The 25204-nt window shown below is 37.0% G+C and overlaps 1 protein-coding gene across 2 annotated transcripts in view; it reads left to right on the forward strand.

The window, feature by feature from the left end:
• ATP7A (ATPase copper transporting alpha) overlaps positions 1-25204 on the forward strand; it is a 307559-nt gene that overhangs the window by 220341 nt on the left and 62014 nt on the right. For both annotated transcript variants that reach the window (XM_058291681.2, XM_058291680.1), the window contains 9 exons: positions 3037-3198; positions 5547-5623; positions 5821-6046; positions 6944-7177; positions 8334-8425; positions 9795-9922; positions 12020-12174; positions 12386-12520; positions 14794-14988. In XM_058291681.2, the coding sequence (XP_058147664.1) occupies positions 3037-3198; positions 5547-5623; positions 5821-6046; positions 6944-7177; positions 8334-8425; positions 9795-9922; positions 12020-12174; positions 12386-12520; positions 14794-14988 (1404 nt within the window). The remainder of the gene's footprint in view (positions 1-3036; positions 3199-5546; positions 5624-5820; positions 6047-6943; positions 7178-8333; positions 8426-9794; positions 9923-12019; positions 12175-12385; positions 12521-14793; positions 14989-25204) is intronic.

Raw genomic sequence — 25204 nt, forward strand, 5'->3', positions numbered from 1 at the left:
AATTTGGTTCTTTTTTTTTTAATAATATGTGCCTCTTTATTGGTATTTTCTCTTTGGTAATGTACCATTCTCATACTTTCATTTAATTGTTTAAACATGGTTTCATTCTTTTTACCTATTTTAAGCAGATGATTTAATGTCTTTGTTAAGTTTAACATTTATGTTTCCTCAAGAACAATTTCCGTTGATTACTTTTTATCCTGTGTATGGGCCATACTTAACTTTATTCTTTCTTTGAATGTCTTGTAATTTTTTGCTGAAAACTGGACATTTTCAATAATATAATGTGATACCTCTTGAAATCAGATTCTCTTTTCTCCCCAGTGTTTGTTGTTAGTGATTCTGTGAAGTCTACATTCTTTATTGTGTGTGGACGTTGAAGTGTGCTCGGCTATCTTCGTGGTCAGCTAATGGTAGGACAGAGATTTCCTTAAATGCTTGGAAACAATAAGTCTGTCAGTATTTTCTAATGGGCTCTGTGTATCTGTTGGAGCATGCCTCAAATCTCAGCCATGTAGTCGACAACTCCATTTTAGCTTTCATTTCATTGTTGTACAGAGCCTCTAGGTTAGCCAGCAGTGGGAGCTTAAAACCTTCTCATATTTTCCCTCATCATATGCCAAGTCCTGGACATGTCTACAGTCTTATATATATGAGTAGTTGTCTTAGTTTGCCAACGGGCTGTGGATGCAAAGTACCAGCGTGTGTTGGCTTTTATAAAAGGGACTTATTTGCGTGTAAAAACTTACAGCTCTGAGACCATGAAATGTCCAAATCAAGGCACTATCAAAGATACTTTCCTACCAAAGTCAGCTACTGTTGATCTTGGCGTTTTGCCACGTGGTGAATTAAGATAAGTTGGTAGGCAATCTCTGCCTATGTATCTGCTTTCCCCTCCAGAATCTACCATCTTCTGGAGCTCAGCTTTGGGCAGCCAGGCATAGGACTTGTCTCTTTAGCCTGGGCTCAACTTCTCAACCTTTTGCTACTCTGTGGGCCCAGCCTCTTGGGGGCCTCTTTCCATGTCTCCACGCTCTGCTGGTTCCAGACTCTGGGACCTATCTCATCCCTTGGGACTTTTTTGCTTTTTTACAGTCCTCTCTCATTCATGGAAGCATCACTATAATATGGCAGCTCCCTTTCTCAGTGTTTTTCTCTGTGTCTTCATTTATATCAGACCCAACAAAAGGGTGGAGACACTAAACCTAAGTCATGCCTCACTGATGTAATCCAGTCAAGAGGGTCTCACAACCACAGGAATCAGTTAGTTCATAAACAGTCTTTCTGTTTGGGGATTCATAAAAGAATTTCAGACTGTCACAGTGGCCTTCTAAGTACTCAAGAATTTGTTGGAGCTTTCCAAAGCCTGTGGACATCTGCTTCCTCAGCTTTTCCTTTTAAGCTTTTCATTTAGCTTATTGTTTGCCCCAACTGTTACATACTCCTTCTGTTAGCCACAAAGTTAAACAATTACCTCTAATTGATTTGGCATTATTTCCATGGGGCAAAGGCTTTTCATAGAGATTGAGTTCTAGTCAGGACAAGTGGGGCTTTCCAGGGAACTGTCAGACAGGTTAAATAATCATAATTTTCTAAAATTGAGACTTTGATGGTACTCCATCCCTGTTTGCCCACTCTGATGGCTAACATGCTCCTGGATTTCCCTGTGATTGCAAGCTGTTGATTTCCAACAGTACCTCAGAGCTGGGGTAGGAATGAACATTGGGCAAGTAATAACACCACAATATTGTTCTTCTTATTGTGATTCATTCCTTTTTCTTGACTAAATCCTTTCCAGGTTGCTGCTTTTGTTTAATTTTTAGACTTCTGAAAAATTTTATTCTGACAGTATTTCCCAGGTTTCTTATTGCTTTTATGAAGTAGAAAATTTTCAGAGGTACTCCTCCATTTTTTCTAATATCCTCTCAGTAGATACTCTTGAATAAATGGTTCCTGCTTTGTTCTTTGGTCAATTTCCAGGGTGTTTCAATGACTGTTTTTCACAATTTTGCCTAGTTTTATCATTGCTTTTTGGGGGGGAGAAGTTTAGCTGTGCTCCTCACATAGCCATTCCAGTAGTCCTGCCTCTCCAGTTTAGAATTTAATACTCAACTGTTTTAGTTTGTTAGGCTGCTGAAAACAGATACCATAAAATGGGTTGGCTTTTAATAATGAGAATTTATTAGTTTACAAGCTTGATGTTTTGAGGCCATGAAAATACCCAAGTCAAGGCATCATTGAGATGATGCTTTTTTCTTAAAGATCTGCTACCAGCAATCCTGGACTCATCTGTCACAAGACAAGGCATGTGGCAGCATCTGTTGGTGTCTCCCTTCTCTTCTAGGTTTTGTTTTTTTCAGTTTCTTGCTTCATTGGCTTTTTCTCTCACTGTATTCTTCCTATCTATAAAGGACTGCAGTAAGAATATTAAGACCCATCTCCAATGAGTTGGATCACACCTTAAGTGAAGTAGCTGTATCAAAAGGTACTACTTAGAGTAAGTCCACACCCACAGGAATGGGTTATCTTTAAGAATATGCTTTTCTGAGTGTATTTACAGTTTCAAACCAACGTATCAACTAAACTATAAATCCACTCAAGATAGAGGGCAAAGTGTACTTTTAAGCACACAAAGATCCCAAATTTTTCCACCCATTAACCCTTACTAAAGAAAATACTAAATGCTGTACTTGAGCAGGATGAAAACATATATAGAGGAAAGCAAGGCATTGGATAGAAAGAACAATGACAAGTATTAAATTCATTATCACTTAACAGTGGTGTAAGGAAGAAGGGAACTTTTAATGAGGTATTGATCTTCTCTCAAGCCTGTTTTGCAACTGGCACCATATCTTTGTTCAATATGGTACAAAAATTGTGTAGTGATGAAAATATCCAAACCATATTAATAGTTCAGATAAGATTTTGTGTGGTAATCCCATGTTACAAGAATCCTTTTAGTTAAAAGTAATAATTCTCATCATTAATAGAGGGAAAAGTATATTTCCAAATAAAAAATGCCTTTGTTTTTAACAGGTGAGAGGAATGACTTGTGCCTCCTGTGTACATAAAATAGAGTCTACCCTTACAAAACACAGAGGGATCTTCTACTGTTCTGTGGCCCTGGCAACCAACAAAGCACATATTAAATATGATCCAGAAATTATTGGTCCTAGAGATATTATGCATACAATTGAAGTAAGTACCAAGATTTTGCATACTGTATTTTTCCCTACTCAACCAGTGCTCTCTTGAAACTGTTCTGGTCTGTGTTAGAGAGAATGAAAAAAAAATTCCGACTCTTTTGAGTACTTCACACAGGATCTGCCTCAAAGTTTGATCAAAATGTGGTGACATTTTTTCTTGGACTTTGTTAGGAAGAGTTAGTCAAAGGAATATTGGCACTATTAATCAGGGAGAGGTTTACATTAGAACTACAAATTATTTACAAATAGAAAATGGAATAAAGTTAGGTGAAATTGGTTATGACTAAGATTTATTCTAATCACTAAGAAAGTAGATTATTCTTCTAGATGCTTTATTATTTCTTTTTAAAGATTTATTTATCCTCTCCCCACCTTTCCGCTTGCTTGCTGTCTGCTCTCTGTGTCCGTTGGCTTCACATTCTTCTGTGTCTTCTTGGCTCCCTTTGTTGCGTCATCTTGCTGTGTCAGCTCTCTGCAGGCGCAGGCCAGCTTGCCTTCACAAGGAGGCCCTGGAAAGTGAACCCAGGGCCTCCCATATGGTAGATAGGAGCCCAGTCAGTTGAGCCACGTCTGCTTCCCTGCTTTTTTGTTTTTTAGGTCAAAGTAAATGATTAATTTTTATGTTAGAGTAAGAAAGTTAAATCCTTTTCTTTATGACAGACTGATCTGGTATACTTAAATCAATCTTAAGTGGTAATTCATGTGAAATCCTTTAAAAGTTTCAATGTGGTATACAAATGCTCTATCATATTTAAAGCTACTAATAATTCAGATAAGATTCTATTAGTACCGATAGCAAAACCATTGACATCTTTGTGAAGATAACATTATGAGTACTTATGTGCCAGTTACCAGGATTGCAAAAGGTTGAACTGTTTTTTTTTGTTTTTTTTTTTTTGAGGTACTGGGTTTTGTTTTTTCAGGGAGGCTCTGGGAACTGAACCTGGGACCTCCCATGTGGGAGGCAGGTGTGCAACTGCTTGAGCCACATTCGCTCCCTCAACTTATAATTTAATTCTCACAGTAACTCTTCAAATTAGTGTTATCATCTTCATGTTGGAGGTGAGGAAACTCAGGTGAAGAGAAGATGTTACTTTCCTAAAGTCACATAGTTAGTGTCATAGCTGGGATTTGGGTCTAATATTTCTGATTCCAAAGTCCAGGTTTGCTCTTTTCACTGTGCTACACTGCCAACAAATGTCAGATGGAAGCATTTTCCCTTGCTGTAGAATATATATATTTTGGTGTCTTTGCTCATGTTAGTCTAACTTATAGTTTCCTTTTTATAATTTGTTTTATTGGGGAAATAATTTTTGTTCATTTTCTTTTTCTGAGATAACAAGAATAAAGACCACATATGCAAGTCTTTGAATAATATATTTACTGTGATGCTAGCTTTAGAAGCCTACGATTCAGTGTTCTGTACTTATTCAGGGTGAAGCATGTGTTTATGTATATGTGTGTGTGTGTATCTCAAAGTTAAACTTCTTAAAAAACTGACATGTCAGTATTAGTAGATTTTGCTTGTCTAAATGTAATATTCATTATTAACTGATGAATTCTTTCTTTATTAGGTCATCAAACACTGTCAGTCTAACCAAGTAACAGATTCTGTATGTTTCTAAAATTACTTATTGGAGCCTTTAGCCATTGTTTTTTTTTTTAAGATTTATTTTTTATTTATTTCTCTCCCCTTCTCCCACACCCCCCACCACCCCATCCCAAGTTGTCTGCTGTGTCCATTTGCTGTGTGTTCTTCAGCAACACTGGGAATCTTTGTTTCCTTTTGTTGCGTCATCTTGTTGTGTCTGCTCTCCGTGTGTGGGGCACCATTCTTGGGCAGGCTGCACTTTCTTTCGTGCTGGGCGGCTCTCCTTACAGGGCGCACTCCTTGCGCGTGGGGCTCCCCCACGCGGGGGACACCCCTGCGTGGCACGGCACTCCTTGCGCACATCAGCACTGTGCATGGACCAGCTCCACATGGGTCAAAGAGGCCCGGGGTTTGAACCGCAGACCTCCCATGTGGTAGGCGGATGCCCTATCCGTTGGGCCAAGTACACTTCCCTTTAGTCACTTCTTGATGTAATAAGAACCCATCCTGTGGAACACTGTACTTGAATCATTAGTTTAAGAACAGTAGGATAGACATTAACTAGAGTTCAGAAAATATTACAAAGGTAAATAAGAGCAGGAACCAGTCATCATCTTTGTTTTCCCTGGAGTGGCTTGCACTCAGTAATTGAACTGAATTGTTCTTAATGACAATACCATTACTTATAATTTCTCTATATAATATTTATACATCCAATGAAATAATATTTTTTTCATGAATTTCCTTAGAGCTTAGGTTTTGAAGCTTCTTTGGTCAAGAAAGATCGATCAGCAAGTCACCTAGACCATAAACGAGAAATAAGACAGTAAGTACTTTTGTAGTGTCAGTAAAAAACAGATTTTGACTTATTATTGCAAATTAAATATCCTGTTATTGTCAATTTTTACTGTGTCATCCTTATACTGAGTGGAGTGGTCACAGCTTAATATTTTTCTCTATAGTGTATATAGTCTTCCATTAATTACTAAAAGGATTTTTATTTTATTATTTTTTCTGTATAAGATGGAGACGGTCCTTCCTTGTGAGCCTGTTTTTCTGTATTCCTGTAATGGGTCTGATGATACATATGATGATTATGGACCACCACCTTGCAACTCTTCACCATAATCAGAACATGAGTCAAGAAGAAATGATCAGCATTCATTCTTCTATGTTCCTAGAACACCAGATCCTGCCAGGATTGTCATTTATGAATTTGCTATCCTTTTTATTATGTGTACCTGTACAGGCAAGTGAAATGTTAGCAAGTGTATTTGTTAATAAAATAGCCAAAATATGGCAGGCAAGCTTAATTTTAATTGCAAAATAGATAATAGCCAGAAGTCTGATCATTTTATGCTGAATGCTTTAGAAAAATAATCTTAGGCTGTATAGTTAGTTTAAAGTAGATCATATATTCAGTTTAACTCCTAAGAATATTATTGAATGACAAAGCAGGGAACAAGGGTTCAAGTTTTTTGGATTTGGCATTAATGTCTACTATCATATATAACTTTATACCTGTTATTTCTCCCTGGAACTTCAGTTCATCGCTTTCTGTATGTTTTTAGCCCTTCTTTTGAGATAAAATTTTACTGTAGAATATTTACACTTAATAAGTCTTCCGTTATCTGGTCCCTATAACAGGAAATAGTAATTTGAAAAATATCTTAGTATGTTTCTCTTTACTAAAGAAAAATAAGCTTTCCAATTACGTTTACCAGTAGATCCTATAGTTTATGATTACCATGTAGGTTTAATTTTGGCAAGGAGGAGGTAAGTTTTATATAGAAAATTCTTGTCAGAAAAATCTAATTCTTTTCCTAGTTCTTGTTTTTGCTAGTGTCAAAAAGAAAAATCTAAGAACCATCTGATTTTCTCTATATTATGGAATATCTGTTGGATCATAGAAACAGCTCCCAAGGTCTGAAGCAGAAATCCTTATGCAGCAAATTAAATCCCTTCCCTCCTCACACACAGATATGTTAAAATACAATGTTGCTTAGCTTAAAATCTCTCCTTAATGTTTATGGGTTAGTTAGAAACCAACGGATGTTAATATTGATACTTTATCTTAGTTATTGAAGGTGTATCTGTGAATTTCACCATTTTGAAAAATTCAGTGGATATTGTTCTTACATTGCAGTTTTTTGGAGGCTGGTACTTCTATATTCAAGCTTACAAAGCACTGAAGCATAAGACTGCGAATATGGATGTATTGATTGTACTAGCAACGACCATTGCATTTGCTTACTCTTTGGTTATTCTTCTGGTTGCAATGTATGAGAGAGCAAAAGTGAACCCTATTACTTTTTTTGACACACCTCCTATGCTATTTGTGTTTATTGCACTAGGTCGGTGGCTGGAACATATAGCAAAGGTAAAGGGAAAAAAGTGACATTTGTTAAAATCTTTGGTAGATAAATGACCATAATATTTTCCAAACCAATTACTGGAAATGTACATTGATTTATATACTTAGCCATTTACTTAAATAATATTTTTATTTTGGCAATATTTTAATTAAATATTCTTTTAGAAGTTTTACCAAATGTATGGAATTAATACTATAGATAGTACAATATGTTGATATTTATTTTAAGAGGGAGAGATGTTTGAAAAGTACTTATCATAATCTTGTGTTACATTAGTTAATCGAAAACTTGATGTGACAATAAAGATTTTAAATAATGCTGAAAAATTCAGTCATCTTATATATGAATTACTTTCTAGTCCTCTTCCACATACCTTTATATTTTATAAAGTTGCAAACATATCACTTTGTATCCTTAAAACTATAAAGGTTTTCCATATTTATGCCATCCAGATAATTATTTGATATTTCTGAATAATGTTCTGTCAGGTCAATGTGCTGTAATTTATTAAACAATTCTTGTTTTATTCTAAGCCATTATGGTTTTGTTATGAATCAGATCATTCCATTTTTTAAAATTGTAGATAATCCTTCATTGAACACATTCATGTCTAATAGTCATTTCTATTGAACTGGTAATATGCTAATATAAATTACAAAGGATGTGAGGGGCTGAATTAAAGACCATAAATCTTTCTATGTATGACTCATGCTACAAGTTGTAACAATTTTACAGTGCCAACAAGAGTATGTCAGTGAACTGGTTTTACTAAAACTTCATTAGCATTGTGTATTATCTAAATTCTTACCAAGTTAGTATGTATTAAATGGTATTGCAGGGTTGCTTTAGTTTACAAATATTTTTCCATGCATTGGGTATTATTTTTGCTTAAATAAATTGCTTGTTCATATTCTTTGCCTGTATATCTATTGGATTTCTGATATTTTTATTAATTTAAGTTATTACTTATAAATTATACTTAATAACCCTTTTTAATATTTTAAGTACTTCATATTTTTAAGTGAAAATTTTCTGATTTGTACAAATTTATCTTCCTAAAGCTACTTTTTTGGTAAAGGTTAAAAGGTTTTATCTTTGTTTTAGTTAAGGCCTGACGTTTTTCTTCCTTAGGATTGTCAACATGTTTATTTTAATTTATAGGGCAAAACATCAGAGGCTCTTGCCAAGCTAATTTCACTACAAGCTACAGAAGCAACTATTGTAAACTTTGACTCCAATAACATCCTCTTGAGGTATTTTGTCTTCATTCTTCCCCTTTTCCATTTTAACCTCTTAGGAAAAGTTTCAAATACACAAAGAAGTAGAAAGAAAAGTGTAATGAACCTATATGCTCTATCTCCCAGATTAAGCAGTTACTTACATTTTGTCACACTTATTTCGTCTATCCATTTTATCTTTCTTGCTGTTGCCCCTGCGGTATTTTAAAGCAAATCTCAATCATTATATCATTTATCACTAAATACTTCTGTATTATCTCTTAAAAATAAAGACATATTCTTATATAGTACAAAACCATATTGTACTTAATAAAATTAACAATAATTCCTTAAAATATTTTTATACTCAGTCCATATTCTCATCTCTCTCATTTTCTCCAAAATGTTTTTTTTAAAGTCTTGTTTGAAACAGAATTCAAACAAGGTCAGCTTGTCATTGTATTTGATCTTTATGTCTTAAGTCTCTTTTAATCTAGAATAAAGTTCTATCTCTCTCTGTATATACAATTGACTTGTTGAAGAAACATCTGTCACTTGTCCTGTAGAATGTTCCACAGTCTGAATTTGTCTCTTTGCTTCCTTGTGGTGTTATTTAACCTTTTCTATAACTCTGTATAAACTGGAAATTAGAGCTAAAGGCTTGATTAAATTCAATTCTTTTTTTTTTTTTTAAGATTTATTTTTATTTATTTAATTCCCCTCCCCTCCCCCGGTTGTCTGTTTTCTGTGTCTTTTTGCTGCGTCTTGTTTCTTTGTCCGCTTCTGTTGTTGTCAGCGGCATGGGAAGTGTGGGCGGCGCCATTCCTGGGCAGGCTGCACTTTCTTTCGTGCTGGGCGGCTCTCCTTACGGGGCGCACTCCTTGCGCGTGGGGCTCCCCTACGCGGGGGACACCCCAGCGTGGCACGGCACTCCTTGCGCGCATCAGCACTGCGCATGGGCCAGCTCCACACGGGTCAAGGAGGCCCGGGGCTTGAACCGCATGCCTCCCATGTGGTAGACGGACGCCCTAACCACTGGGCCAAAGTCCGTTTCCCTCAATTCTTTTTGTGTTTCTCATTTTTATACTCATAAATTGCTTAGGCAAATTTATACCATAAATAAATTGTTCAGTTAATAAAACCTGTAACACTATTCTAAACTTTAACTTATTCATTTAATGACTATTCAACAAATATTTAGAGTGCCTGCTTTGTACGAGGTACTGTGCTTGCTGTTCACGAACAATGAACAGATCCTACATAGTTCCTAGTTTAAGTGTTGGTTCTATCTTCTATTGGTAGCAATTATAGAGCTAAATGCTTGACATGAACTAAAAAGCTTATATGGAGAATACAGGGTTAGAATCATATTGTCATGATGCTTTTCATGTAAACTCATTTCCAGTGAAGAACAAGTGGATGTGGAACTTGTACAACGTGGAGACATCATCAAAGTGGTCCCAGGAGGCAAATTTCCAGTGGATGGTCATGTTATTGAAGGACATTCTATGGTAGATGAGTCCCTCATCACAGGTATGTTCTTTCAGAAGATTATGATATCAAAGTGAAATAAATTCAAATTATTAATGAAAAATGGCTATGAAAGGTAAAGAGATGTTTTGGTTTTTTTGTTTGCTTTTTTAAAATAAAATTTTATTCAAGTATATAATTCATACGTGAATATATAAACAATAAATATATAGCAAAATTTGTGAATTAACAAAGCAAACATGCATATCGTCATAAAATGTCCCCATACATCTCCCCACCACCAAAACCTTGCATTATTTTGAAACATTTGTTAGAAACTATGAATGTGAGCATTGTCAAAATATTTACATTTGTGTAATATTTAACCTATATCTTACATTTGGCATATTTTCCCCCAACCCACATGTATTAGTTAGCCAAAAGGAGTGCTGATGCAAACTACCAGAAATCTGTTGGCTTTTTAAAAGGGTATTTGTTTGAGGTAAATGCTTACAGTTACAAGGCCCTAAAGAGTCCAGTTCAAGGTACCATAAGATGTACTTCCTTGTCCAGAGACTGTTGCCACATGGTGAAGCAAGATGGTGAGGATGTCTGTGAAGGTTCAGCTTCCTCTTTCCTCCATTGGCCCAGCTCATTCTGATCTCGGTTGTAGGCTGGCATAAGGCTCAGCTGCTCTGTTCTCTTCAATTGCAAATTATCAGGTGAAGTGGCTCATCTCTCCCTGGGGCCACAGGATCAAAATCATCTTCCATGCCTCTGGAGCTTTCTCTCTCTTCTCACGTATCTGCTTCTGTGTCAGAAGAGATGTTTTGTAGAAACTATGCAAAGAGTAAATTATGAGCGAAGAATTCTTATTAAGACTGTATTATAGGGAAACGGACTTTGGCCCAGTGGTTAGGGTGTCCGTCTACCATATGGGAGGTCCGCGGTTCAAACCCCGGGCCTCCTTGACCCGTGTGGAGATGGCCATGCGCAGTGCTGATGCGCGCAAGGAGTGCCGCGCCACGCAAGGGTGTCCCCCGCGTGGGGGATCCCCACGCGCAAGGAGTGCGCCCGTGAGGAAAGCCGCCCAGCGTGAAAAGAAAGTGCAGCCTGCCCAAGAATGGCGCCGCCCACACTTCCCGTGCCGCTGACGACAACAGAAGCGGACAAAGAAACAAGACGCAGCAAATAGACACCAAGAACAGACAACCAGGGGAGGGGGGGGAATTAAATAAATAAATAAATCTTAAAAAAAAAAAAAAAAAAGACTGTATTATATTAGTGTGCTCAGATTTAAGTTGTGGTTTTAGTTATGCTATAGAAGACTCTCTTTACTTAGGGTTGTTATTATACTAAATTGTATAACCAAATGAAGCTGTCTCATTCTGCTGTAGAGACTGTTAGAGTTTGGCAAATTCCTGAGAAAAATACCTATTCTGTCTTACTACCTTAAAGATTGGTCTAATCGGAGCTGAGATACAATTCCAGGTTTTCCATATCAGGATCTGCTTTAAAAGAGCAGGCCTGGAGTACTCTTAGCGATCTTAGATAACTAAGGCTGATCTTGAGTAAAATCAAACAATACCTTTCCCACCTCAACCCTCAGGATAGTCCTACAAGAAGCTCAGATTATGTAACTTGTGGAAAAATATTTTAGGACTCTGTATTTCTCAATGTGGATACTACTGCTAGTTTGGATAGGATAATTTCTAGTTCTGGAGAACTGTCTTACATATTGCAGTACATTTAGTATCCCTGACCAGAGCCCATTAAATTTTAGTAACAGCATCCCGTACCTCCCAGTCATTATTACAAATGAAAACTAGGTCCTCCATTCCAAATGCTCTTGGGAATAGGTTAATAACCAGTGATGTAGGTCTAGGGTGGAGCTCCTGAAGTAGTGTCCAGCAAGAACTAACATTAGGTTTTTCCAGTTTGAGATATGTATCCCTGGGTTTGGCCTAGAACTGATACAAGGAAAAAGGGAGGGCAATTTTCATTTACGTATTTTTCCAGTTTAGATTTCATGAAGTAAAAATCTCGTTTCTAAATAAGTTGACAGTTAACAAATAACAGCATGTTTCATGATAGTGTTCATTTATGTTTCCTGATAGTGTTCATTTATGTTTCCTAAATCTGTCTTTACCCTTCATACAGGGGAGGCAATGCCTGTGGCTAAGAAATCTGGCAGCACAGTGATTGCTGGTTCCATTAACCAAAATGGGTCACTACTTATTCGAGCAACCCATGTTGGAGCAGATACTACCCTTTCTCAAATTGTCAAACTTGTGGAGGAGGCACAAACATCAAAGGTAATTTAACTCCTTAGGAGAAACAGAAAGTATTTTGTTTAAAGCCCTCTCATACATCTTGATCTAGTTTTTACATTTTCTTTTGATTAATTTCGTGTGCATTAAATGTAGTTTATTAAAATATTACCGTTTGTGCTCAGTACCAAATATACTGTGTATTCAGTATCAGAAAAGACCACTCTAATATAATATATATATTTTTTAATTCTAGGCTCCTATCCAGCAGTTTGCAGACAAACTCAGTGGCTACTTTGTTCCATTTATTGTTATTATTTCCATTGCTACCCTCTTAGTTTGGATTATAATCGGATTTCTTAATTTTGAAATTGTGGAAACCTACTTTCCTGTAAGTAACTTGTAAGACTCTTTACTATGTGCAAAAGAGTTTGTGAATCTCTTGCATATTTAATTAAGTGGGAAATAACTCATCAGTTTGTTTAAGGGGTTGGAGAAAGAGAGTGATAAGAAAAATATTTGCATTTCTGTAAGTTTAAAAGGCTTATTTTAGGAAAGATTTTCTTGTCATTATGGTTTGTAATTTTCCAGAAGCAAGTACTGAACTCTTACATTTTATAATTAGTCTCATTTCCAGCATGATTTTTCTTTCACAAAGCAAAGTAAAATATGTTAGGGAAGACCTTGGTATCTCATCTGTTATATAATTGTTAGGTAACTTAATTTCTGAGCTTCAGTTTCCTCATCAATAAAATGAGGTTTTCATCTCATTCTGAATAACGTATAGTTGTTGTGAAGGTTAAATAAGATAATATATTTGGAAGGCTTGGTAATTTATTAAATGCTTTATAAATATAAGATAGTATTATTGTCCGCTCATCCAGTTTCACTACAGTCTCTTAAAATATGGTGTTGTAAAATGGTATCTGGACATGTGTGACAAATTAGACATATATCTTAAGGTCACTTAACTTCTCTTAGCCTGTTTCTCATGTGTAAAATAGGGATAATAATACCTAGATTACAGAATTAGAAGTTGTGTAGGTAAAAGCATGCAACATACATTAAAACAAAAACATATGACATATATGAAATTTTACAACTAGATATCTATGAAAGTCCCTTCAAGCTCCATTTCTATATGTTGATTTATAATTCTAAGATGAACATTTGGTTTAATTTAGATATTTGAGAACTTATTAGAACCCAGAACTGTAAAACCATTACCACTAAGAAAGTTTTACTTTGTTGACTTCTCTGTTCTCTTCCTCCTCCTCTTCCTCTTCTCTTACCAGGAACTGAACCTGGGACCTCCAAATGAACCACATCTGCTCCCTGGTGTTTTTTCTTCATTAAAAAAATGCCATGCTGTATCTCTGTTTAATAATACTGTTTATCCCTTTAACTAAAGAACAAGTAGAATCATAATAATTATATAGCTGTTTCATTTTATGGTCATTGGTGCAATATTAAAAAGTTTCTTTATTAAACGAGAATTATTGGGAAATATTTTGTAATGTGTCCTTTTCTCATGAATTCAGGGGATCTTAGGAGATTTCCCCTAAAAATATCAATCATTTACCCACAAGAGCAAATACTCAATGTCACTAATAGCTTAACTAGCTGATATAATCAGTTCAGATTGTTACCTCCAAAGCGATTTTGTTGGAATGTGATTAAGCTTTGTTTGTATAACATGTGGTCTTTTTCACTGTCTTTAAAGAATTATATGACAGGCAGATTCATGGTTTTAGTATACAGAGATTCAGAATTCCATTTGTTCAGGATTAAATTTATTGAGTATTATATCCCAAGTTTGCAACTATCCCTAAAATTTCCTAATAAAAGCACTTATTCTCAATATGGGGCAAAAGGAGGCTCTGAATTTTATGTTCCTTATTATTAGTCTATAATTTGTAACTCTCGAATCAGCAAAAATGAAATCTTGCTTTTAGGACTATGACATATTTCCCAGTTATGTCATAATTTCTTCAGAGAAGAAAAAAGTGTTTTCTTGCTAGTTACTGAAACATGTATGTCGGTAGCTAGGCAGGATGTGTGTGACTTGAAAAGTGTGGTTTTATTGGGAAGCAGATGTGGCTCAACCAAATGAGTTCCTATCTACTATATAGTAGGTCCTGGGTTCAATGACCAGGGTCTCCTGGCCAGTTTGCCCACATAGAGAGCTGGCCCACACAGAGTGTCAGCCTATGCAGGAATGCAGCCCTGCACACGAGAGCCACCCTGCGTGGGAATGCCACCTCACATGGGAAAGGCCATCTCATTGGAAAAGCCACCCTATGCAGGAGTGCCAGCCGACACGGAGAGCTGGCACAGCAAGATGATGCAACAAGAGACACAGAAGAGAGAAAATAAGATGATGTAGCAGAACAGGGGAACTGAGGTGGTGTAAGAGAGTAATTGCCTCTCTCCCTCTCTGGAAGGTCCCAGGATCGGTTCCTGGAGCTGCCTAATGAGAATACAGGAGACACAGAAGAACACACAGTGAATGGACACAGAGAGCAGGCAACTGGGCGGGCAGGGGTAGGGTGGGGATAACTCTTAGAAAAAAAAAAGTGTGGCTTTATTTAAATAGTTAATCTTTGTTCCTTTTGTTTTCTACAGCTCTAAACAATAACCAAAATTTTTGCCTTTCTTTTAAAGGGCTATAATAGAAGTATCTCCAGAACAGAAACAATAATACGCTTTGCTTTTCAAGCCTCTATCACAGTTTTGTGTATTGCATGCCCCTGTTCACTGGGACTGGCTACTCCAACTGCTGTGATGGTGGGTACAGGAGTAGGCGCTCAAAATGGCATACTAATCAAAGGTGGAGAGCCATTGGAGATGGCACATAAGGTAAGGAAGTCCCCCAGAACTAAAAATTGTCCCAGCCAAACTCGCAATAATGCCCATATTGAGGAACACAGAGTCCTAAAATGTTTTTTCACATGGTCCATAACTTGAGCTTCTTGTGGGACTATCCTGAGGGTGGTAGGAGGTAGGAGTTATTACTCGTGTTCTAGTCCAGATCAGCCTTAGTAATCTAGGATCTCTAAGGCTACTGCAGGCCTGCTCTCTTTAATCAGAACCTGATGTGGAAAACCTGGATTTGTATCCCAGCACAGACTAGACCAATCTTTAGGGCAGTAAGATAAAATAGCTATTTGCCCAGGAAAATTAAGTTTATTAGAGTTGTTATTTGTGACTACTTGTTGGTGTGCTTCAACTAGCTCTTATAGTTACATTGCAATTTCTTTGCCATTGCTGCCACTAGTTGATAGTTTAGAGTTAAGATTTCAGGAATATAATCCTATCCTTGATCTCATATTAAATTTCCATAACAGTCTCAATTAAGATTTCTTCAACTAAAACCATGTTCCTGTTTGTATAATTATACTATGAAGACATAAAATATAAGCACAGCTTAGAATAAATTTGGTACCTCATCTAGCCAGTGAATATAGACTGTTATTATTTTTTCACTTTAACCAGATCAGTTTTATTGATACATATTAATACAGCATAAATCCATCCAAAGTGTACAAGCAATGGCATTTAGTATAAGCACATAGTTGTGCATTCATCACTTCAATCATTATTAGAACATTTTCATTATTTCAGTAATAGTAGTAATAAAAAACAAGAAAAAACTCATCCCCTTTTTTTTAATATTTATTTTTTTTATTTATTTCACTCCCCTTCCCCCACCCCCCCAGTTGTCTGCTCTCTCTGTCCATTCACTGTGTGTTCTTCTGTGACCACTTCTGTATTTATCAGCGGCACTGGGAATCTGTGGTGTTTTTTTTGTTGCATCATCTTATTGTGTGAGCTCTCTGTATGTGCAGCACCATTCTTGGGCAGGCTGCACTTTCTTTCACGCTGGGCAGCTCTCCCTACGGGGCACACTCCTTGCGTGTGGGGCTCCCATGTGGTAGACAGATGCCCTATCCACTGGGCCAAGTCTGCTTCCCCTCATCACCTTTCAGTTTCAGTCTCTCTGTGCTTCCTCTGCTGCACATAGCTGCTATCCTGTTTCCACCTCTCTATTTTTTTTGTATTTATATTTTGTAAAAAGTATTATATATGTAATATTACCCATATTCATATTTCACATAAGGTTTCACTGTTTTATAGTCCCATGTTACATTTTTTAGCTTTCCTTCTAGTAATATACATGTCCTTAGACTTTCCCTTTAAACCAATGTAATTTCCTTATAATAACTCTGCTATTTACAAACACTATGATGCGCTTTCTCCATTTCTATTCATTTCAAAACATTTACAACCTTTTTACCAGTTCTGCATAGATAAACGCTCAGCTTTCCATTCTCTACCCTCATTCTGTTTTCTGGTGATCTATATTCTAACTATTAATTCTACGAGTTTACACAATATATTTGATTCATAATAGTGCAATCATTATATTTCTCCTTTTGTGCCTGACTTGCTTCACTCAAGATAATGTCCTCCAGGTTCATCCATGTTGTCATGTTTCATAACTTCTTTTCTTCTTATACCTGCATAATATTCCATCATGGGTATATGTGTATTTGTTTATCCATTCATTGGTTGATGGGCATCTGGGCTGTTTCCATCCTTTGGCAATTGTTAATAACACTGCTGTGAACACTGATATGCAGATATCTGTTCATGTCATTGCTCTTAGTTCTTCTGGGTATTGGTGTTGTCAGTTCACATGGCAAGTCTTGAGGCACCCAGGTTAGATACATAAATATCTCAGTTTTTGTTTGTCTGTGAAGACTTTAAACTCATGCCCATTTTTGAAGGCCAGTTTTGCCAGTTGCAATATTCTTGACTGGCAGATTTTCTCTTTGAGTACCTTGAATACATCATATCACTTTCTTCTTACCTCCATGGTTTCTAATGAGAGGTCAGCACTTAATATTATTGAGGTTCCTTTGCGTGTGATGCTTTGCTTTTCTCTTGCTGCTTTCAGAATCCTCTCTATCACTGAAATTCGTCATTCTGAATAGTAGGTGTCTCAGAGAAGGTCTATTAGGATTTTTTCTGTTTGGGGTGCATTGTTCCTTCTTGCATATTGATATTGCTGTCTTTCATAAGGGTTGGGAAGTTTCTGGTCATTATTTCCTCAAATATTCTGTCTGTGCTTTTTCCATTTTCCTCTTATTCTGAGACACTGATAATGCATGTGTTTTGTTTCACATTGCCAGATTTTTTAATCTTTTTTTTAAGGTTTATTTCTTTCTTTAGTTCTCCTCCTTGTGCCTTGTTCTTGCTGTCTGTTCTCTGTGTTCACATGCTGCGCGTTTTTCTGTGTCTGCTTGTCTCCCTTTGTTGCGTCATCTTGCTGCATCAGCTCACCATGGTGCACAGGCCATCAGCTCTCTGCGGCATGTGGGCCAGCTTGCTTTCCCAAGGATATGGTAGACGGGAGCCCAGCTGATTGAGCTACAGCTGCTTCCCCGCATTGTCATTTAATTCCCTGAGATCCTGTTCAATTTTTTCCATTCTTTTCTCTCTCTGTTCTCCTGTCTTATTAGTTCAGATGTTCTGACCTTGAAGTCACTAATTCTATCTTCAAGCAATTCAAACCTGCTGTTATATGCCTCTAATGTATTTTTAATCTTATATATTAGGTTTTTCATTCCCATAATGGAATAAACTCTGTTAATTTTCTTTGCAAGCTTTCAATTATTCTTTTTTTAATACTTTTTAAAATTAAAATTAATAAATCACAAAGAACATTACATTAAAAAACATAAGAGGTTCCCATATAACCTACTCCCCACCCCCCATCATTTTTGTCATTTTTTAAAATTGTATTTTTTAAGATACATACCTCTCAAAAAATGTTACATTAAAAAATGTAAGAGGTTTCTGTTTGCCCCCTACCTCCCCACCCCACTCCTCCTAAACCAACAACCTATCCCATCATTGTGGCACACTCATCGCACTCAGTGAACACATTTTGGAGCACTGCTGCACCAAATGGATAATAGTTTACCCTGTAGTTCACAGTCTTCCCTAGTACATTCAGTGGGTTATGGCAGGATATATAATGTCCAGCATCTGTCCGTACATTATCATTTCAGAAAACTCAAAGTCCCAAAATTGTTCCCACATCACATCTCTTCTTCATTCTCTCTGCCCTCAGAAACTACTGTGGCCACATTCTCCACATGAATGCTACAATTTCTTCTATTACTAGTCACAATAGTTTCAAAGTGAAATATCAGTAAGTCTACTCTAATCCATATTTTATTCCTCCATCCTGTTTACCCATGGATGGTGATGTCCACTCCGCCTCTAGACCAAGAGGGGGGTGAGATTCCACATGGATGATGGATTCATTTCTCTTGCTTTCAGTTGTAAGCACTCTCGGTTCCCTGGTGTTGACCATCTTCACCTCCCTGTTAGCTGATCTGGGTAAGGCCAACGAATCAGAGGGATAGCAGTTGCAACTCTGCTGAGCCTCAGGGCCCAGCTGGCACATGGACAATCCAGAGATTCTAGTCTCCTGAGTATACACCAACCCTAGCACCAACCACAAGTTCAGTAAAAGCGACAGAAGAGGCATGTATAGAAAGGTCACATCTGAGTCCAACTCTATCACACTCAGGAACACAAATTCCAAAATAGGACCAACTGACAAGGCACTGAATTCCAGAGCCATCTGCCATGACCATAGAACCTGTGGGTCTTCATAGCCTTCAGGAGAACCAGTACCTGGGGTTCTATCCACTTTGGCTGTCTCTGGGACCCTGCTGAGGCATGTGTACGCACAACCCCTCTGAAGTCCTCAACTCCTTTTTGAAGACTCTTAGCCATATAAACTCATTTGTCTTTGCCATTTCCCCCTTTCATTCAAGGTCAAAAGGCAGTTTTTAACACATGATCTTACATGTAGGCTGAGATATTCTGCTGGTCTGAGTTGACCCTTTTATTCAAGGTCTTTTTCTAGTTACACCACCAGCTGGTGCTTGGTAGTAATCCCCCAGCACCAGGGAGGCTCATCCCCAGGAGTCGTGTCCCTCACTGGGGGGAAGGTAATGCATTTAAATGCTGAGTTTGGCTTAGAGAGTGGCGATATTTGAGCAACATGGAGGCTCTCAGGAGGTAACTCTTATGCACCCTGCAGCTCTAGGCCTAGTACATATTTCACGAACACAGGCTCTTAAGCATAGTAATTAGTATCAAGGGCTCATTATTGGACCATCCTTCCTTTTTGGTCTTTGCCGTTGCACTTGGGGGTTATTGCTGTTCCTTTGGGAATGTGACAGAGCTCCTCTGGGTAGGATCTCAGCACTCCCTCAGTTGATGTTTGTAACTGTAACTACTATGAAAATAACCAACATATATCAACATTTTTATGTCCTCTATATACATGCCCTGGAGAACTCCCTCCTACCCATGTGCTCCCCATCAATAACACCCGAAACCAGTGTTCGTCTCCTGAAATAATTGAACCTCTCTATGGTCCAAAACTTCTTCAAAAATGAAGCCTAATATATTGCCAAATGCAATTAATAGAAAATTGAAATATACTGATGGGTTTAAAGTTTAGAAATAGAATACATACTAATTTAGAAATACGAAAATAAAAATTAAATTGGTGTATTAAAATGAAAAATATTATAAAGCTTTGTTTTTAATATTTTGCCTTCCATCACTGTAATAGGTGTTGTCCTGTATATACAGTGGCAAGGCACTTTCTTTCATTTGTTCCTCAGTGCCTACATCCTTTTCTTTTTTCTTCTAATTTTTAAATTTGTCTCAAAGTTTTCTTTTTTTTTTTTAAAGATTAATTAATTAATTTATTTCTCTCCCCTTTCCCCCCCACCCCGGTTGTCTGTTTCTGTGTCTGTTTGCTGCGTCTTCTTTGTCCACTTCTGTTATTGTCAGTGGCACTGGAATCTGTGTTTCTTTTTGTTGCGTCATCTTGCTGCGTCAGCTCTCCACATGTGCCGCGCAATTCGTGGGCAGGCTGCACTTTCTTTCACGCTGGGCGGCTCCCCCTACAGGGCACACTCCCTGCACGTGGGGCTCCCCTACGTGGGGGACACCCCTTCTTGGCACGACCCTCCTTGCGTGCATCAGTGCTGCACATGGACTAGCTCCACACGGGTCAAGGAGGCCCACGGTTTGAATCGCGGACCTCCCATGTGGTAGACAGACGCCCTAACCACTGGGCCAAGTCCGCCACCCCAAAAAAGTTTTCAATCACAGTAATCCACATATACAATATAGGGAATTCCCCTATATCCAATATCAAACCCTTTCCTTTTTCCCCAGCAATGATCTTTTTACATATTCATGTTATATTTGCTGCCGCTAATGTATAGAATTTGAAGCAGCTATCAAACATGGTTCCATTTTGGTTTACAGTATGGTTTATATTTTAGATTATATAATTTTCTAAATTTTTACTTATCTTATGTTTTACATTATGGTTTACAATTTAGCCTACAGACTTTTATACATTTTTGGTGTAATTTAACGTGTCCTATATCCATCATTGCATGATCATGGGGAACAATTAAGTTGTCCCACAATTACACTGATCCCATGTATTCAACTCTTTCCCCTTCACCTTGGGGCCCACCATGACAATCAATCATTACTTGAAGTACCATTTTCAGAGATACTTGCAACAATGTTGAGGGCTTGACATACTTGACTGCCTTAACCCATTGGGAGCCACCAATTCTATCGAGAGATAAAGTACCCTCTGTTTGAGAACATCAGTCCTTCCCAGGATGTGGGTATACCTTCACTCTCATTGTATGGGTCTCCACCCAATGATATAACCCACTATGACAAAATGAGCACTCACACACGCCCTAGAAGCTTGTCCTGTGTCAGATGCCTACCTTAAGCATCTTAAACAGGTAACCATCCTTGTTATGTTTTCTAAAGAGCTTTCTCTACATTATAATTTCAACCACATACCTAACAATCTCCTATGTTCAAATGTTCCCCCCACCCTCCCCACAATTTCTTGGGCCATCTGACCAATCCTCCCATCCCTAGCCCCCCTCAAGCCCACAAAGCCTCACTCAAAGGTATCCCTATGCCCCCATTTTAACCCTTCCCTGTATAAATACTTTCCTCCACCTTGTCATAGATTTCACCCATGTAGGTGTCAGCTCACAACCTTCCTCTATCCCCCGACTTCCTTTAAGTTTATCATCCAGTCTCTAGCTCTCTGAGACAGCTTGGTTTACTTATTTCATATCAGAGAGGTCACGTAGCATTTCTCCTTCAATGCCTGCCTTGCACCACTCAACATAAGGCCCTCACGATTCATCCATGTTATCCCATGTGTTTGTACTGTATTCCTTCTTATAGCTGAGTAGTAGTCCATTGTATATATATACCACATTTTATTCATTCTTCTGTTGATGGGCATTTGGGTTGATTTCAACTTTTGGCAATAGTGAATAATGGTGCTATGAACATTGGTGTGCATATATTGGTTTGCGTCCTTATTTTCAGTTCTTCTGGGTATATACCCAGCAGTGGAATTGCTGGGTCATATGGAAAATCTATAGGTAACTTTTTGAGAAGCTGCCTAACTGTCCTCCAGATTGGCTGGATACTTCTGTATTTCCAACAGCAGTGGATGAGGGTTCCCATTCCTCCACATCCTCTCCAACACTGGAAGTCTTCTGTTTTTTCTGATAGCTGCCAGTCTTATGGGAGTAAGATTGTATCTCATTGTAGTTTTGATTTGCATTTCCCTAATAGCTAGTGATATTGATCATTTTTTCATGTGCTTTTTAGCCATTTGTATTTCTTCTTTGGAAAAGTGTTTGTTCAAATCTTTTTCCCATTGTTTAAATGGGTTGTTTGTGTTTTTATTTTTGAGATATAGGAGTTCTTTATATATGCAGGTTATGTCTCCTATCAGATATATATCATTACCACATATTTTCTCCCATTGTGTAGGCTCTCTTTTCACTTCCTTGAGAAACTCCATAGAGGAGCAAAATGCTTTAATTTTGAGTAAGTCCCATTTATCTATTTTTTCTTTCACTTCTCATGATTTGGGTGTGAAGTTCATGAAGCCATTTCCTATTATAAGGTCCTGTAGATGCTTCCCTACATTGTTTTCCAAGGTATTTATGGTCTTGACTCTTACATTTAGCTCTTTGATCCATCTTGAGTTGATTTTAGTATAAGGTGTGAGATGGTAATCCTCTTTCCTTCTTTTGCATGTGGATATTTAATTCTCTAGGCACCATTTGTTGAAGAGGCCATTCCTCCCAATTGAGTGGGCGTGGTGACCTTGTCAAATGTCAGGAGAATATATATATGAGGATCTATATCAGAACTCCCAGTTCAGTTCCATTGTCAGTGTGTCTATCCTTGTGCCCAATACCATGCCGTTTTCACTACTGTAGCTTTGTAGTATGTTTTGAAGTCTGGTAGTGTGAAGCCTCCAATTTCATTTTTCTTTTTCAATATGTCTTTGTCTATTTGGGGTCTTGTTCCTTTCCAAATAAATTTCACACTTAGTTTTTCTAGATCATTAAAAATGCTGTGTTGAATTTTATTGGGATTGCATTGAATCTGTAGACCAGTTTTTGTAGGATAGACATCTTAATAATATTTAGTCTTCCTATCCATGAACAGGGAATATTCTTCCATTTATTTAGGTCTTCTTTGCTTTTCTTTAACAGTGTTGTGTAGTTTTGTGTGTATAAATCTTTTACATCTTTAGTTAAATTTATTCCTAGGTATTTGATTTTTTCATTTACTATTGTAAATATTATTTGTTTCTTGATTTTTCAGATTGCTCATCATCGGTGGACAGAAATGCTACTGATTATTGTGCATTGATCTTACAACTTGCAACTTTACTGAACTCATTCATAAGTTCTTGAAGCTTTGCTGTAGACTTCTTCTATGTATAGGAACATGTAATCTGCAAATAGTGAAATTTTGAATTCTTCCTTTCCTATTTGGATCCCTTTTATATCTGTTTCTTGCCTTATTGCTCGAGCAAGTACTTCTAACACAAGGTTAAATAGAAGGGGTGAGAGTGGGCATCCTTGTCTTGTTCCTGATCTTAGAAAGATTTTAGGATTTCACCATTGTAAATGATGTTCGATGAGGGTTTTTCATATATACACTTTTTCATGTTCAGAAGGTTTTCTTCTGTTCCTATCTTTTGTAGTGTTTTTATCAAGAAAGGGTGCTGTATTTTGTCAGATGCTTTTTCTTCATCGATAGATAGGATCATATGATTTTTCCCTTTGATCTGTTTATGTGATGTATTACATTAATGAATTTTCTTATGTTGAACTATCTTTGCATACCAGGACTGAAACCCACTTGATCATGGTGTATAATTCGTTTAATGTATTGTTGAATATGATTAGCAAATATTTTGTTGAAGATTTTCACATCTAGGTTTATTAGAGAGATTGTTCTATAATTTTCCTTCATTGTGGTGTCTCTGGCTTTGGTAGTAGGGTAATGTTGGCATCATTAAATGAGTTGGGCAATGTTCCTTCTATTTCAATTATTTGGAAGAGTTTAAGAAAGATGGGTGTTAGTTCTTTCTGAAGTGTTTGGTAGAATTCACCTGTGAAACTGACTAGCCCAGGGCTCTTATGAGGTTTTTAATGACTAAGTCTGTCTCTTTAATTGTGATTGGTTTGTTGAAATCATCGATTTCCACTTTCGTCAATGTAGGCTGCTTATGTGTTTCTAGGGATTTTGTCCATTTCCACTAAATTGTCTTTGTTGTTGGAATATAGTTTTTCAAAGTATCCTCTTATGATAATCTTTATTTCACTGGGGTCAGTGGCGATATCCCCTTTCTCATTCCTTATTTTGTGTATTTGCAACTTCTCTCTTTTTTCTTTGTTAGTTTAGCTAAGAGTTTGTCAATTTTATTGATCTTCTCAAAGAACCAGCTCTTTATTTTTATTTTTTCAAGTGCTTTCTTATTTTCTATTTCATTTACTTCTGCTCTGATCTTTCTTATTTCTTCCTTCTTTCTTTGGGATTAGTTTGTTGTTTTTTTACTAATTCCTCGAATTATGCATTTCTTCAATTTTAGCTCTCTCTTTTTTGATGTATGAATTTATGGCTATGTATTTCCCTCTTAAGACAACTTTTCGTGCATCCCATAAGTTTTGATATGTTGTGTTATCATTTTCATTACTTTCAATATAGTTATTGATTTCTTTTGAAATTTCCTCCTTGACCTGCTGTTTTTCTAAGAGTGTTTTGTTTAACTTCCATATCTTGTTGCCAAATCTGGATCTCTGGCCCTTGCAAATTTCCAGCTTCATTTCACCCTGGTCAGAGAAATTACTTTGTATGATTTCAATCTTTCTTAATTCATTGTGAGTTTCTTTGTGGACTACCATGTGTTCTATCTTAGAGAATGATCCATGGGCACTTGAGAAGAATATATATCCTGTTGTAAATTTGGTGTATTGTTCCGTATATGTCTATTAGGTCCATATCCTCTGTTATTCAAAGTCTTTGTTTCTTTATTGATTCTCTTTTGATATGTTCTGTCCAATGGTGATAGTGGTGTGTTAAAGTCCCCCAGTATAATCATGGATGCATCTATTCCTTTCATTAGTTTCTCCAGTGTTTGCCTCATGTATTTAGAGACACTCTTGTTAGGGGCATGCATGTTTATGATTGCTTTCTTCTTGAAAGGTTATCTGTTTTACCAATATGTAGTATCCTTTGTCTTTCACAGTAATTTTCTATTTAAAGTATATTTTGTCCAATATTAATATAGCTACTCCAGCTCTTTTTTGGTTATTGTTTGTTTGTATGATTGTTTTCCAGCCATTCACTTTCAGTCTCCTTGAATGCCTTGGTCTAAGATCTGTTTCTTGTAGACAGCATATAGATGGGTCATATTTCTTTATCCAGTCTTCCAGTCTGCGTCTCTTAACAGGTGAGCTTGATCCATGGACATTCGATGTTATTACTTTGAAGGAATTACTTATATGCCATATTTTATTTGGATATTTGTGTTTGTCATTCTGTGTGGTTTTTTTTTTCTCTTTTTGTCGTTTTAGTTGTTCTTACACTCTCCTCCAACTCTGTCTCTCCT

The sequence above is a fragment of the Dasypus novemcinctus genome, chromosome X, assembly GCF_030445035.2.
Source record: "Dasypus novemcinctus isolate mDasNov1 chromosome X, mDasNov1.1.hap2, whole genome shotgun sequence".
NCBI lineage: Eukaryota > Metazoa > Chordata > Mammalia > Cingulata > Dasypodidae > Dasypus > Dasypus novemcinctus.